Consider the following 14890-nt stretch of genomic DNA (forward strand, 5'->3'; position numbering starts at 1 on the left):
TTCAAATTTTGACCAAAAATTTTTATTTTTTAAAATCGATCGTATGACACTTTTCTTATGTATTTTGACCCCGGGAACACGAATCCGTTGAGTAAATTGAGCTACGATTTTTTCTACTTGAGATATCTCGATTTTTCTGCTCCGAAAAGTGAAAAATTGGCGATAACTCGATTAATTTTATAGATAGACCAATTTAACTTTCAGATTCGTATTCCTCGGCTCAAAATACATCAGAATAGCATATAAAATGAAATATTTTTTTTTGGCCCAAAATCGACAAAATTCCAAGGGGTACCCCTTTGGATTTTTTCAAATTTTGGCCAAAAATTTTTATTTTTTAAAATTGATCGTATGTCACTTTTCTTATGTATTTTGACCTCAGGAACACGAATCCGTTGAGTAAATTGAGCTACGATTTTTTCCCTTTGAGATATCCTCAAATTTATGCCAAAAATCGCGAAAAATTGGCGATTACTCGGTCATTTTCATAGATAGATCAATTTTTCTTTCGGATTCGGATTCCTGAGCTCAAATTACATTAAGATAGACTAAAAAATCAATTTTTTATTTTTGACCCCTAGAAGCTGAAAATTGGCGATTACTCGGTCATTTTTATAGATACCCCAATTTTTCTTTCAGATTCGGATTCCTGAGGTCAAAATACGTAAGAATAGCATAATAAACTTGATAAAAAAAAATGTTGATTCTCGACCCCAATTTCGAGAAAAATCTAAGGCTAAGCTTGGCATTTTTTGGTTCGGCAATCTTCTATTCAACTGGAAAACCATAAATCGACGTTTCAGCTAATCAGCAATCGAATAAAATGTCATTACCGTTCAGTGGCACGATTCACACATTTCGCGAAGTCCAATCGGCCCACAAGCAAAATGCTGCAACGACACCAATCGGTACGCGCTCATTTAACCGCACGATCGACTCATAGCAACGCGACGTTTCATCTCGCGTTTCTAGTTTCGATGAGAACAGGATTTTCTTTCCATGCGTTATCTACCATTCTAATTTCATGCATTCCCAATTAATATTAATTATTGTTAATCTTCCCGCATCGCTGTACCCCGCGGCACAAATGCGCATGCATTTATGATCAACCAAATAATCCCATAATGGAACGCTATATTAATTATTACAATTCCCAAATTCACAGTTTATACACAAATATAGCGTATGTGCATATAATCCGCACGTACATACACCTACGATTTACATACTATATGGTACGGCGCGTCCGCGAGTATGTACTAACAGCTAATTAAATATTCAGGTATGTGAACGTCGCGAGGAGGAAGAGAGGAGAAGAAAGAAGGGGCGGGGAGGGGGGAGGGGGAGAGAGAAGATCTCGAGAGCGAGAGAAAAAATATGGGGTAGGATTCTACGAGAGGACGAAAACGAGTAGCAGAAGTAAAATGAAAATGAAAATGAAAATTACTGCGTATATACCTATGCTCGGATCGAACGTATAGTCTTTATTTCCTAATTGTAATAAAATTACGTATTCATAGGCCGCCGGTTTGTCTTTCCCAAGGGCGCTGGTTACATTATACATAGGGTGTAGGTGCCTATACATACACAAAGATGCCGAGTGCTATACTGTATGTTTTGCCCATGAATAAATTTTAAATTAACCCGCGGGCCGGCGTAAAAACAAGGAAAAATGAAAAAGTGAAGGAGCTGGAAAGGCGATGCGGAGGGCAGAGAAATTTGGAATCAAGTGTGGGAAGAAAGAGAGAGAGAGAAAAACAAAGAAAGAGATTTGCGAAATAAGGGTGGAAAAAACAAAATTTTTACCGATGATCGTTGACTCTAGGGGGAGTCGAGGGTGAGGGATTTCGGGTCGTCGCCGAGGTCGGAGAATCTTGAATCTGCGGCACGCAAAGCTCAGCTGCAGGGGTCGCACTGTACCGGCGCGGTACAGGGGAGAAAGAAAAAAAGAAAGAAAGAAAGAAAGAAAAAGATAGAGCGCGCGGGTAAGGAAAAAACGAAAGAAACATCCGAAGGAAAAACCTATAACAACAGCGGGAATAAAAATGAAGAAATTGACAAAGCGACGAGGTCGTTGCTCCCTTTCGATTACAAAACGCTAAAACGCTTCTCTTCTCCTTTGTGAAACGCGGGCGTAGGATACACGTATATACCTACATGTGCGCGATGAACATTGAAACACGCACGTATGTACTGCTCATATGATGCACGTACAAAATGCACGTACCATGCGGTATTCATACGTATGTGACACGGAGCTGCCAGCACCATCCTGTAAACTACATGACACACGGGGTACGCTGCCCTACGACGAGCGACGGTCCAGCGACGACGCTCCCAATGGTTTTTTTTATTTCAAACAACCGCGATTTTTTGGTATAATTCCGGTGTTTTCATTTTTCATTGGTACGGTATTTTTTTTTTTTTGCCTCGTCGCCTCGTATACGCGAGAAACTACAGATGTTCCCGATAGATGTTCTACTATGTGCTCCGCACGTTCAGGGAAATAAAAACCGTAGATGCACGCATACGACGGTTTAAAGTTAGAGAAAAAGACATCGGCGTACGCGGACATGATAGCAGGTAGAGGTGTGTGTGTGTGTGTAGGTATATATTTTATGCCTATCCCATTTCTCGAACGCGATTTTTATGTCGGTATTTCTTCAACGCATGTATTATTTATGGCTCCAGGATCCTCCGCATACTATATGATCTGTTTCTGGATCGCATCGGCTGCTGCAGAGGCTTGAGAATAACAGGAAGAGGATAAGAGCTGGAAAAGGGGCAAAATAAGGAGAGAAAAAGGAGAGAAAAAGGGAACGTGCAACGGGGGCAACGCGGAACGTCCTTCTCCAGTTATACTTTCGCCATATAACGCGACTCGATAGCTGTATGCCAAATTTATTCGTCACCCTAGATGCAAATCTTGCTTCGAATTATACCTATACACGTATACGTGCCATATTTATGCCTCGCACATACGTCCGCACACGTAGGATGTTTCTGACCATATCTTCGTCGTTGTTACGGGAGCGTGAAATATTTTCGGTAGCCCCTGGTTTTTCTTTTACGTACGGCTGCGCGGGGCGTACAGGCGGTACACACGAAGGGGATAATGTAATTCTTGCAGAAAAAACTCCTCGAAATAAAAAAAAAAATTTATATATTAAAGAAGTAGGAAAATAAAGTTCGTGTCGCGTACGCGAGAGAAGGTGCGTCGGCATCGGCGTTTACGTTCGTTGATACGAGCGGGTAATTTCAATTTTCATTCGCGTAGAGTAAATTCGTCTTCGGATGAGAGTTTGTCGTCGTCAGTTGCAATTTGAGCGGAGCTAAGGTATCAACAACATCTGTCACGAAATGAATTGCGAGGGAAATCTACGGGAGTCGGTATACAGAGCGGGTGCAGGTTTGAAGCAAATTTCTCAAACTTAAGTAATTGCCTCTAATTCGTTTGAGGCTTAATTGACTAAGTTGTGGCATTGGTTATAATTGACTTGGACTCGGAGCTAGGAGAAGCCGAGGAAAAGGCAGAAACTGCAAAGGCGAAGGGAGGTGAAAAGAAAATTTCGCCTCGCCAACAAAAGAAACTCACGAAAGATCGAAAATCAATCGATGCACTCTATTGTATGTATGCCGAATTCGAATGTGCGACAACGAATGAGGGAATTTCGAGAAACTTCGTTACGTAATATCCGAGAATATTGCGGAACACATTTGTACGTACATGTGGCCCCATGGCATTGTGTTTGAAAGATCGATCATTGTACCGAATACGTCAGTCGCGTTGCCTTTATTATGCACCTGTCTCATTCACTACAGTGGTCGTTTCATTATACACACATCGCGGCTATATTCGTTGTAATATGCCATCCACAATCCATAATATACAGCTGGTGTTATTCATACACCGCGCATGGTGACGATATTTCCTATTATCAAATCCGACGTTATTCTAATAAGACTTATGAAAGAAAAAGAAAAATTGGTCCAAGACGATAATGATATCAAGTGGGACGGCGACGATGACAATAGAGTTTCAGATTTCAATAGAATTGGGCTTCGAAGTTTTACAGCCGTCGAAATAATCGAAATTTTTTGTTCGCTCGCCACGCTATACATTTTATCGAAAGGGCTCATATATTACTATGTAAAATGTGCACACATATATATATTCGTACTTCGAATAAAAAGTGTCTCTTTCCATCGCCCGGATTTTCTTGAAAAGTCTTTCGAGATTTTTTATTTTTTTGCCGGTAGTCAAGTTTCGCGAGAGATTGAGAAAATAGCGCGTCCTCCTCTCTTTCGACGCGTTATTTGCATAGAAAAACGATGAGTCGATTGAGCCCCGCGGATTTTCAGAAGTTCAATCTCGGACGTTATAAGAAACGCGTGGAAAAATCCGAGGGACTCCGAGCGGGAGGTTACAGTAAAAGGAAAATTAACTTTGGACAGATTTTTCGAGGGGTTTTTTTCCCCTGTAAATAGAACATTTTTCCCTCCACCACGTTGACCCATATTTCCATTTTCCTCTGAACATCGCCGTACACAACCAACGTATGTACTGTAACGGTGCATTTGACCTTAATTAAGATCGGCACAAATTATCCGTGTTAGTCGCGACAAAATCTATACAAGGAGCGAGATTAGCGAAGCGAATTAACAACTTCTGAATACCGCACATGACCATTGCAGAGGAATGAAGGAAAGAAATAAGGGAAGGGGGGGAAGGGGGGAGGGGGGAAAATGGAAGGAAAATTTATTCTCACATGATGCAATGTTGTACGCGAACGTATAAATCAGTTTAACCGCCAACGTAATAACGAATAAGGCAATTATCGCGATGATTTATAAAATATTCATCGGTTGCATACCTATATACACCTAATATGTGACGACGGACGAAGATTACGCAACCCTTCCTGTGTTACAAGCGTAATCTAATATCGGATGGCCCTTGTAAGGATAGGTAAATATGGCCTACATTGCGTGATTATTTGTAATTTGCGGTACGGACTAACGACGTCAGGAAAGTGTAATGTGTTATGATTGAAAAATGGCTAAAGGTAAGTACGTGGTGACGGGACATACGCCAGACGATGAATAAATGCTGGAGGAAAATCAAGGCTGGCTCGTTTCGAAGCGGTAAAGAAACTAGAAATCGGTCGAAGCTGCAAGACGAGTTCGGCTCGGCCCTATTGTGACTAACGTAAAAGGGTCCCAGAAATACCTATATTTTATGAGTACACTCACCCTTGACCCTAAATCTCAACTCTCAAGTTAGTTCTGAGGCTTATGCTTCCTTTACACAACGTCATAGTTCGTTATACTTATTTTATCGCTACAACTATACTCGTTATAATCCGATTCATCCACCTACGGATTATCCCTATTTAGGGTATGGGCTCTATTTTTAACCACATCAATTATAGAAAACCACAGAGAATCGAAGCAGCTGAACAACTCAAAGACGCGGATGAAATTGCTTCTGATTTTTTATGGTTGTAGATGCTAAATTAATAAAGCTGTACTTGCAACGTGAGAAGTTACGTCTTCTTTCGAATATCTGCGGTTTCACCTGTATCGTAAATAGACGTGTTGCTTGTTGTGTCGAGGAGCAGCGATATCATCCCTGGCGTTATAAATACACAATAAACGTTCGTAGTATATTTTTAAAAACAACGAAAAAGCCTGTGAATATAAAAGATTGTTGAACACAGCTAACGCTGCGTAGAGTGGTAGAGAAAATGTGTACGTTATATCGCTACTATTTGCTAGGGATTGTAATGGGGTGTTCGATATTTGAAACAATATCGACGGACCTCTGGACAGCTGTAGCCTGTGCATCGATGGCAAGTAGGTCAGATATTTAAGGGTGGATCTTTTGACACCCTGTGTCGTGAATATCATAGGGTAACACGTACCCTGACATCGACGATACGTGGCGGTTAAAAAACGCCAGGTAGTAAGGTCTGATTTTCTAACAAATAATTGGCTTACCTTACAACGCAGAGAGTATCACTAAACGCCCTTAGAATAAGCGACCGTTTAGCATCCCAGGGAGGGGAACTTCTCTCCATTTTCAAATGATAATGACAAAATATATAAACACACACACAGCGGCGTCACGGGAACAAGATGTCTCTTTACCATAGTTTTATATCATAGACGATTCAAACAACAGTTTATAACCGTACTCACACTCGCCATGTTTAACAGGCTAAGTTTTTGACAGCGATATCAGTACACGTTATACCAAAAAAACAGGTACACTTAACGATGATCGTACGAGCGGCTGTCGCATACGGTCAGTCACAGTCCACGGATATTAAACCGGAGATATACTGACACTGAAAAACTGTTACGAGTCCTGCCAGCAGCAGGGGCCAGGGGCAGCATTAAATTCTTGAATTGTACGTGTGCCTACCGTTTGGTTCGTGGGGATAGGAGAACGGAAACTCGCCTCCGTGGCGACAGCTCGTGGCGGGGTGTCGCATCGCGTGAGTTTCAACAGCTATAACTATAGCTGCTAAAGTCGGAGAAGTTGGCGGTATGTGCACTCGGGAGTTGGGATAGCATTCGGAGCTACGGGGCGCGGAGATTTTTCAAAATCAATTATTCAACGAAACGGGGCAATAAACGTCCTCCGAGCATCTTTTTACTTATTCAAACGAACCGAGGCCATAATCGTGCAGTCGCAATGCCAACGATTGCCTTGAATGATAGATTAAACGCTTCCTGCCCCTACCCCTGGACACTACGACCCCGTGGAGGAGGTGGAGCAGATATTACAGCCCCATCAATGATCCACTTTACTGCTTGTTACATTTGTAACGCAATGGTAATGCTGGAATTGCATCATTCCATTATCGACGCATTTACTTTGATGGCTTTTGTGACATCGTGGGGGTCAGCGGGGGAACTCATGACCAGGTAAGAATAATTGAATCTTCATTCTTTGTGCAATTTTTGTTATTTTTCTGATTTCATTTGTACAATCACTCTTGTCACTTGAGTACCTCATCATTACAGTTTGGCACTTTCACGATTCAGAATTCATTGAAATTTGGCAATCGTGATAGAAATTTGAAAATATCTACCATTTTTTAGTTGACAATAAATTATAGAACAGAAGGTAGTATCGATAAAAAAATTGTAAGAATGTTTTCAGAAAACTAAAAACAAACATGCCGGTAAAAATTATAAAAATAGCTATATACATTGTTACTTTGTACTTGTACAGAGTGTTGGGACAATGAATAGGAATCATTGAATTTTTTAAGAAAACTTTTGAGCTTATCTTAACTCCACGGGGTTGCTGCACTGATTGGATAGTAAATTAGTAAATTGTTTAAATGCTAAAACTTGCTGCAACTTATCGCTATAGGTTGGATCCAAGTAGTCATCCAATTTGTTGCCGAGCGTGGGAATACATTCTTTGTGAATATTCACAAATTCATGCAAAGTTTCAAAGGAAACCTCACAGTCGTATAATTTTTGTAACCACTGTATTGTCCTTGATTGAAGTCGAGTATTCAGAGGGTAGGTTATTCCAATTTCCTTTAGCGACGTCAAACAGAGGTTTGATATTTCTAGTTGCTCGAAGCTGTCGTAGTTCCTACACTTGTTGAATACCTGTGTAACAACACAATTTCCAAATAGAAAATCAAAAGTCACAGAAAAGCTGCAACCAACTTTCACTTACATCAGTATCATCCATCTCATAGTCTTCTTCGCGCCAAGTTGCTACACCCCAAGAAAACAATGCTGCCATGGCCACATCCGGCCGCTCTTTTGCAACAAGGTTCAAAAATTTCTCAAAGAACTGCTTTCTTATACCCACATCACATACCAGTGATGTTTCAGTTTTTAGTTTACAAACTACATCCGCTGCATAATTTCGTACAGCCTTGTCGTCGTCAACTAGCAGATTCAAAAGTATCGTCCACCAGTAGATCGCAAAGCAGTCTGAAAACGTATAAGAATAATTTTTCACAATCGATGACACACTGCAAATCAAACAATAAAATCATAAAATGTGGGTACATCAAAATGTTGCAAATACTCACCATTGTTTTCGGCCATTGGTTGATACAGATTGGAGATTGTTTGGGCAACAGCCAATCTGCAATCATTGCTACAGGTGTCCATCCAAGAATTTTTAAAGAATAGCTCATAAATCGTCTCCTTGTCGTCAGAGCTCAGGAAATTCTGCAAAAGGGTTTGAAGCATCAGACACATCATAGGACTGAATTAGAAGCTATTTCAAAGAAACTTGCTTTATACTGACATATACAGTTGACGTTTGAGACACATCCCCGTAGACTACTCCTAGCAACCTCAGAAAACAGTCCCTCACATAGTACTCTTGATCATAAAGCTTCTCTGACAGATGCCTGAATAGATTTTCAAGCAATCCTTCAAACGCTTTTGGCTCGGTTCTAAATGGATTACAGTTCTTGGTGTCGGTCAAAATAGTGTAAAAAAAATTAAAGACTGCCTCTTCCAAATTCGGGTCGTGGAGCGAATCCTCAATTTCTCTACGACCTTCAATAATTGCTTCTTTGAGCTGCACTCCGATGAATATAGGGTCGATATTGCTGCCAACTAATTCTGTAGATTTACCCCAGGCCACAAGCCTCACGTCGATGTTGTCATGGTGAAATAGAGGGGTCCATCTATTTTTTAGACACTTATCTTTCACTGATTGATTGGAACCAGATAAGTCATATTCACTGATATTACAACTAATGCACCAAAATGTAAAGAACTTGGCAGCTGCGACTTCGTAAATTTCTCTACCTGGACTATTACTTAATACTTTATTTTCAACCAGGTGAAGTCTAACTCTGTAGAACAGGTCGATGCCTTCATCCTGAACACATTTAGCTAGCCTGTAACATATAATGAGTTATAATTTGGAAATATTGATCAGTGAGATTCATGTAAAGCGCTTTGCTGTTGCATACCATTCAGAGTTTACCCTGTACATTTGTAACAGAGTTTCCAAGTAAGTAGTAGCCAGTGGAAAACTTATTCCCATGCCTCGTTTGCGACTCTCTAATTTCTCCAGAATCCATAAGGTATTCTTCACAAAATCTTTAATTTGTGTAGCAGAAGGTTCAAAAGTAGCAAACTCTGGGCTTTTTGAGATTTGTAATACCTGTAAAAAGATGAAAATGGTATTCAACAAAAACTTTGATATCCTTGAATTTATCAATGCAAAATCGAAAACAAAATTCACCTGCAGAATATACCCGTGAATCATATTGATGTTTGAATAATTTTGAGATTCCATTGATATCGTTTCAAGTATCTTGGAGAATGTGAGGTGGGCAGTTGCTTCTGTCAATAATGGCACTAAGGCTCTAGCAGCCAGCTCACGAGTTTCATATACTTGACTTTTTGCACACTTTGATACCATACTTAGAAATTCTGCAACCTGGAGATAAGTTTAATGTAATTTATATAACGTGTACAATAATGATGCGACAAATACCTTCCAATTGGAATCTGCGGTGTTATGAGAGCCTGGGTATAATCGAGACAATAGCAGCAACACTGATTGAACACCTGGCCTTATTAGTGTATCTCCTGGCTTAACAAATTCTTCCAGTTCAGTGTACATAAAATCAAGTAAAGTGGGGTACTTCTGGAAAAACACTTTTCCGGTCATCCTATTGTGAACGGATAAATTCAAGTGGTCCTTTGTTCTTTGAACACCGAATATTCGCACTACCATAGCGCTGAACAGTAGAGTTGCAGCATTTCTTTCCTACATTACGATTAAACCAAATGAAAGAGGGATGAGAACATAGCTATCGAACATCAAATTACTCACAGCCCAAGTTTTTCCGTTGTAGCTTTTGATAGCACATATAACACCATCGGCTATGTAAGGCTTGACACATTCTCCTAGTTGACAGTGCCTGAAAAGAGCTCTGAGTATGTTGATAACATGAGTCTTAATTTCTGCAACTCGGCTACATTTTGTCTTTTCGTTAGCATCGTTTATGATTGTACTGGTGTCGGTATTGGTAGCACATAAAAGACTTTTGAATTGGGTAAATGCAGTGTCTTTGTAGATCAGAGAAATCAATCTCGTGTCCAAATCATCGTCATCATCATTCAAACTTGTTAATCCAAGAAGAATTCGCATAGTTGAGTGGAACGTAAAACTACCACCACTCTTAATAACAGCTGTTAAAGATTCCTCTGAAGTGAGGAGGGCCTGCAATTGTAGATGTGTAGAATAGGCTTTGTTCAGTTTTATTTTCAAATCCAATAGACTGTGAATTTCTGACCTGCACCATAAATGGCACACCAGCGCTTCGTCTGGTAGCACAAAGTTTACTGTCTCTTGGAGATAATCCGGTGACTGCTAGCAACAATTCCAACAACCATATCTTGGGCAGTTCTTTCAACGTTCTTCCTTCGGGTTGATGCCACAACCGTCCGCACAATTGTCCAAAACCAACATGTGCCTGTTCAAACGCACCTCTGTGTTTGGTTTCACTCAGCAGAGTTACGAAATGTTCGCCAATATTGATGACCTAGCAATAATTTGAGCTGTAACATCAGTTTCCAAACATCTGGGGATAAATGATTACCTGTTTTTCTGTCAGAAGACCTGTAGTCTCATCGGGTTCGTCGATGGGTAATTTAGCAGTCAGATAGCCAAAGAGTAAACTGACCTCTTTGACGGTGCGCCAAGCGCAAAGAAGCACCATTTGAGGTGTTGTTACTTTTTCAAACTCCATTAAATCTGAATCGAATAATGATGTTGAGAGATTACGTGGGTTCAGGTCCATTGGCAAGTGACCTTCTGGTGATGAATTATTCACAATCTGCCCTACTGCGTTGTTCAAGTCAAAACACATTGTAACTAGATCAGCTATGGCTTTTCTCCATTTTACGTCCCCTGGACATTTGCTGAAGAACAAACCAATTAGAAGAGATCTGAACCGACACATCACCCCATAAATGTCCTATGACAATGATACTTACTCTAAGTAGCGATTGATTATCAAATGTCTTATGCAGAAAAGATAGCCATACAGAGAATGTCTGCTAGCAGCTTTTACAATATTCTCCTTGGCGATTTCCAAAGGCTTCTGCATTATGAAAAAAAGCTTTAAAGTAGAAATTAAAAACAGTAAAGATATCATTTGAATTTAACATACCTGAAGTTGTGCAATCAGGAGAATCACAAGAGTGAGATGTACATCATCGTTGTCGGTACTGAGTTTATCAAACTCTGGTCTTTGATGCACGACATTTCTAACAACGATCGGTGAAGCAAGGCAAACTTTGAACATATAAGCTGCAGTAGCCGAATCAATTGGTCTTATGCTATTAGCAAGTCCAATTGCAGTCTCAATGATTTCAGAAATAGTATTTTCATTATCTAGTTCCAAGAGAGTGGGTGGTATTGATTTTATTATCTTGTACACCATGTCTTTATTAGTCTCGTATGTATCAAGTAGAAGACAATCGAACAGCACTTTAGCCTGACTTTTATTCCATTCTAACTCGATTGTTTCTGCATCTAAAATATCTTCCATGTGGCACAATATTTGCAAACTAGAACGTCTACGTTCGTAATTCGCAGTTGGATATAAATTGTGAATGCAAATTTTTCGCAAGGAAACTAAAAACAATTCGTAATCATCTATCAAGTTCTTGAGTTCATCCCGTAAAGCAATGTTTTGTGCGTCATTTTCAGCATGTTTAGACTGATCTATGTGACAAACATTGTTGCCTTGAAAATTCTGAATTTTTACAGTTTTCAAATATTCTCTCTGAAGAACAACCAAGCTGTCCCTGGTACGTTTTATTGCCTAGAATGAGGAGGAATTTTTTTTTCAAATTCAAAGCGCATAGGCAGCTTTGCCTTCTTTCAAGTGCACATCACTCACCTTTTTGATCAATGGTACAAGCTCGATTCTCTCACCAAGATTATATTTGAGGAATAATTCTATCAATTCATATTCAATTTTGATGAAACGTTGCGTAGACTTCTTGGAAACCACCAGAAGTTCGAGAACATCTCGTCTGACCTGATATTGAATGGGATACAGAGCTTGCAGAACAGATAACATTTTGCCAATAATATACTACCACCAACCTCGGGACAATAATGCTTCACGCAACTCCATAGTGTTTCATAGTCTATCACACCCCTCCACTTTTCATCTTGATTATTGAACCTTTCTGGAATATCCAACTTCCCATTTTTCTTATCGACTATTAAATTTTTGAGCGTCTTTCTCAGTTCTTCTTTATTGGGCATAGCCATTCTCAAATTCGACTTATTGTTAGATGATCTAGAATCAAGCAGCAAATTATTAGCTAAATACCATCTATGCGTACAATAATTTTATAAAAAAATTAGTTCTGCTAAAAAATTGCTTTACACATCGTATTTCCAGTTAATTAGTGTGCAATAACATGAATTTCTATAAACTGGTATCTATTCGCAAAATTCAGGTGGCTTTCATTAATAAACTTACCCTTCAAGTTCTTGATGATCAGAATGACAGGTCGCGTGGCTCCAAGTAGCAGACGATGAAAGAGGTAATGTCAAAAATACAGGTGATCGCCATCACGTATATTGCCAACGTGATCCTTATGAAATATTTGGATCAATGACAGTAATTACATGTATTATATTTTAATTATACTACGAATCTGGAAACAGATTGATCTAACCTCAATAAAACCTAACCCTCTTGGAACAGCTTACTACAGCCCTTTAAAAATCTTCGGGACTACATTGTTGTAACCGATATGTGTCGCTACCTACAGTCGGAAAATAGAGGCGTTTTTAAAAATTTATATTTTTACGCAGCGGGAATTTGATAAATTAAACATGGATTCTTCTGAGATTCTATTTTTCCCCTCATTATTCAAAAATATTTGTGATTATTTTTCAGTAGAACGGATAGGGAATAGCTACATTTTCATTGGAAGCACGAAAGACTTTTCAAGTATATATAAAATCCCAATAATCTAACGTGTTACGCTGCTCTTCAATCAGTAAATCCCATAGACATCCCTCCATTCGTTCTACTTTGTTCGCTTTGAAATTCGATAAATATATATCCAATATATAAGGCATTATCTGTGCATTGGAGGGGATTGGGATTGGGCGAGACATATCTCATTGTTAGACGACGACCGGTTGGCTATAGAATAGGAAAATATAGATTTTCAATTCACGCGGTCGTATACCTATTGGCAATTCAAGGGGAAATTGCTCGCATTTCTCCATCCACCTTTGAGAAATCGTAAGACATTTATTTCTGGCAGAATTCGAATGGTTACCGCATGTTTCGTCTGTTTTTTTATTTATTTATTTTCCCATTTTTTCTTTACTATTTTTCATCAAACTTCCACGGATCCCCTACCTCGTCACGGGCTCTAAAAACCATCACTCAAAATTTTCCCAACATCCGGCTATGTCCAAACGAGAAAATCCTTCTCACCGTGCTGCAGTTCCTATATTTGTCGGCATCATCTATTTCGATAAGCCAGTTAAAGTTGCCGAATAAATAGATTGAAAGATTTTTTCTTTCATAATCCGAGGGTAACTCCGACGGAATTGATTACGATCGTTCTCAACAAATATAAATGAATTCTCGGTAGGACACAATAAAAATAATCATTACTTTCTTCGGTATCGGTATTATATTACCCACTTCGTTCACCGTTCATCGATTTAACAACATCCAATTCTACAATGGTTCGCAGTCCATCGGAGCGTTTACCATTTCATGGAAAATAAAATCATCGGTAATTGTTCGCGAGGATTCAATTAGTATATGGTACGTTGTATAAGCTATCCATATCTACGGTGTGAAAGTTTTTCTTTCAGTTTTACCTGGAATGTAAGATTATCGAGGTAAAATTTTTCACCGCATATACCTTAAACGTGTTGATATAATGTTCACACACGCGTACACCAGTGTATTTCATAATGAGGGTGCTATTACCGGGGTATTATAATCACGTCTAGCCGACGCCATGCACCGCCGTCTGTGGGATAATTAAGCTTTTCAAATTTTCCGACTTCTAACATTTTTTCGTTAATTCATTTCAACAGCTTCTACTATACATATATGCGGACCGTCCGACCGTTGCGCCCTTATTCTGATTTATTACACCCTACATAATACCTCCTACGTCGTCTAGGTATCTTCGAAATCCTTCGATGATAGGGACGTACCTATTCGTCCTTTATGTTACAGGGATCGTTCCACGGATACCCCTTTAAGGATACCCATAATCTGAACCGGATGCAATTTCTACGGGACGGGGATTATTTCACCCTTTCTAAAGTCGCGTCTCATAAGCTATAAAGGCAGATATACATACCTGTTTACACGTCGGGAGAGCATGTATTTTCACACACCCGTTCGAATCTTTAACGTTCTCACGTGTTATTGCAGTGGTTTGTGTAGATCGTTTCTTACCTGCAGTCAACGATGAGATGTAATAACCGCAATTTTCAATGGTCGTATTCCAGTAACATACATACACAGTTATCGCTGAGATCACGTTATAGGTATAATGTACACGTATTAGTTACTGTAACTTCTCTCGATAATTGCTGTAAATAATCACTTAAAACGGTACATCGCCACGAGATGAGGCGCACGCTAGCTAATGGAAAGGAAAGAGTACAAAAAAAAAGAGGGAAAGAATTGCGAAAATATTTTGACGAATGTAACGTAAGGATTATTCGGCCCAATTTATAAATGGGGTAGATAAATGCTTTTGAACTTGAAACAACTTCAAACGGCGGCAGGTATAACAACACTCGAAACTGGTGTAACTGTGTTCGCGTTTAATTAGGTAATATTAGTCTCAAACGAGGATTTAATCACTC

General features: G+C 39.4%; 3 protein-coding genes across 4 annotated transcripts in view; 1 reads left to right on the forward strand and 2 right to left on the reverse strand.

Moving 5' to 3' along the window:
- LOC105688580 (uncharacterized protein CG43867) overlaps nt 1–6516 on the reverse strand; it is a 58123-nt gene extending 51607 nt beyond the window's left edge. The window contains exon 1 of one of the 2 annotated variants that reach the window (XM_012405042.3): nt 6001–6516. The gene's annotated coding sequence lies outside the window, so the exon portion shown is untranslated. The remainder of the gene's footprint in view (nt 1–6000) is intronic. The other variant, XM_012405017.3, reaches the window with a different exon arrangement.
- A 352-nt stretch (nt 6517–6868) lies between these two features.
- Nucleotides 6869–14890, forward strand: part of LOC105688907 (putative uncharacterized protein DDB_G0271606) — a 64695-nt gene continuing 56673 nt past the window's right edge. The window contains exon 1 of the mRNA XM_048655736.1: nt 6869–6933. The gene's annotated coding sequence lies outside the window, so the exon portion shown is untranslated. The remainder of the gene's footprint in view (nt 6934–14890) is intronic.
- LOC105689128 (thyroid adenoma-associated protein homolog) lies at nt 6955–13922 on the reverse strand. Its single transcript, XM_012405939.3, has 16 exons — nt 12712–13922; nt 12513–12627; nt 12128–12326; nt 11919–12059; nt 11184–11840; nt 11008–11114; nt 10611–10932; nt 10305–10553; nt 9842–10231; nt 9500–9775; nt 9245–9442; nt 8970–9163; nt 8291–8894; nt 8070–8211; nt 7706–7968; nt 6955–7635 (listed from the first exon to the last, which is right to left on the reverse strand). Exons 3-16 carry the CDS (start codon nt 12296–12298, stop codon nt 7297–7299), a joined length of 4053 nt encoding a protein of 1350 aa, XP_012261362.2. The 5' UTR covers nt 12299–12326; nt 12513–12627; nt 12712–13922; the 3' UTR covers nt 6955–7296.

The sequence above is a fragment of the Athalia rosae genome, chromosome 1 (assembly GCF_917208135.1).
Source record: "Athalia rosae chromosome 1, iyAthRosa1.1, whole genome shotgun sequence".
In the NCBI taxonomy this organism is placed as follows: Eukaryota; Metazoa; Arthropoda; class Insecta; order Hymenoptera; family Athaliidae; genus Athalia; species Athalia rosae.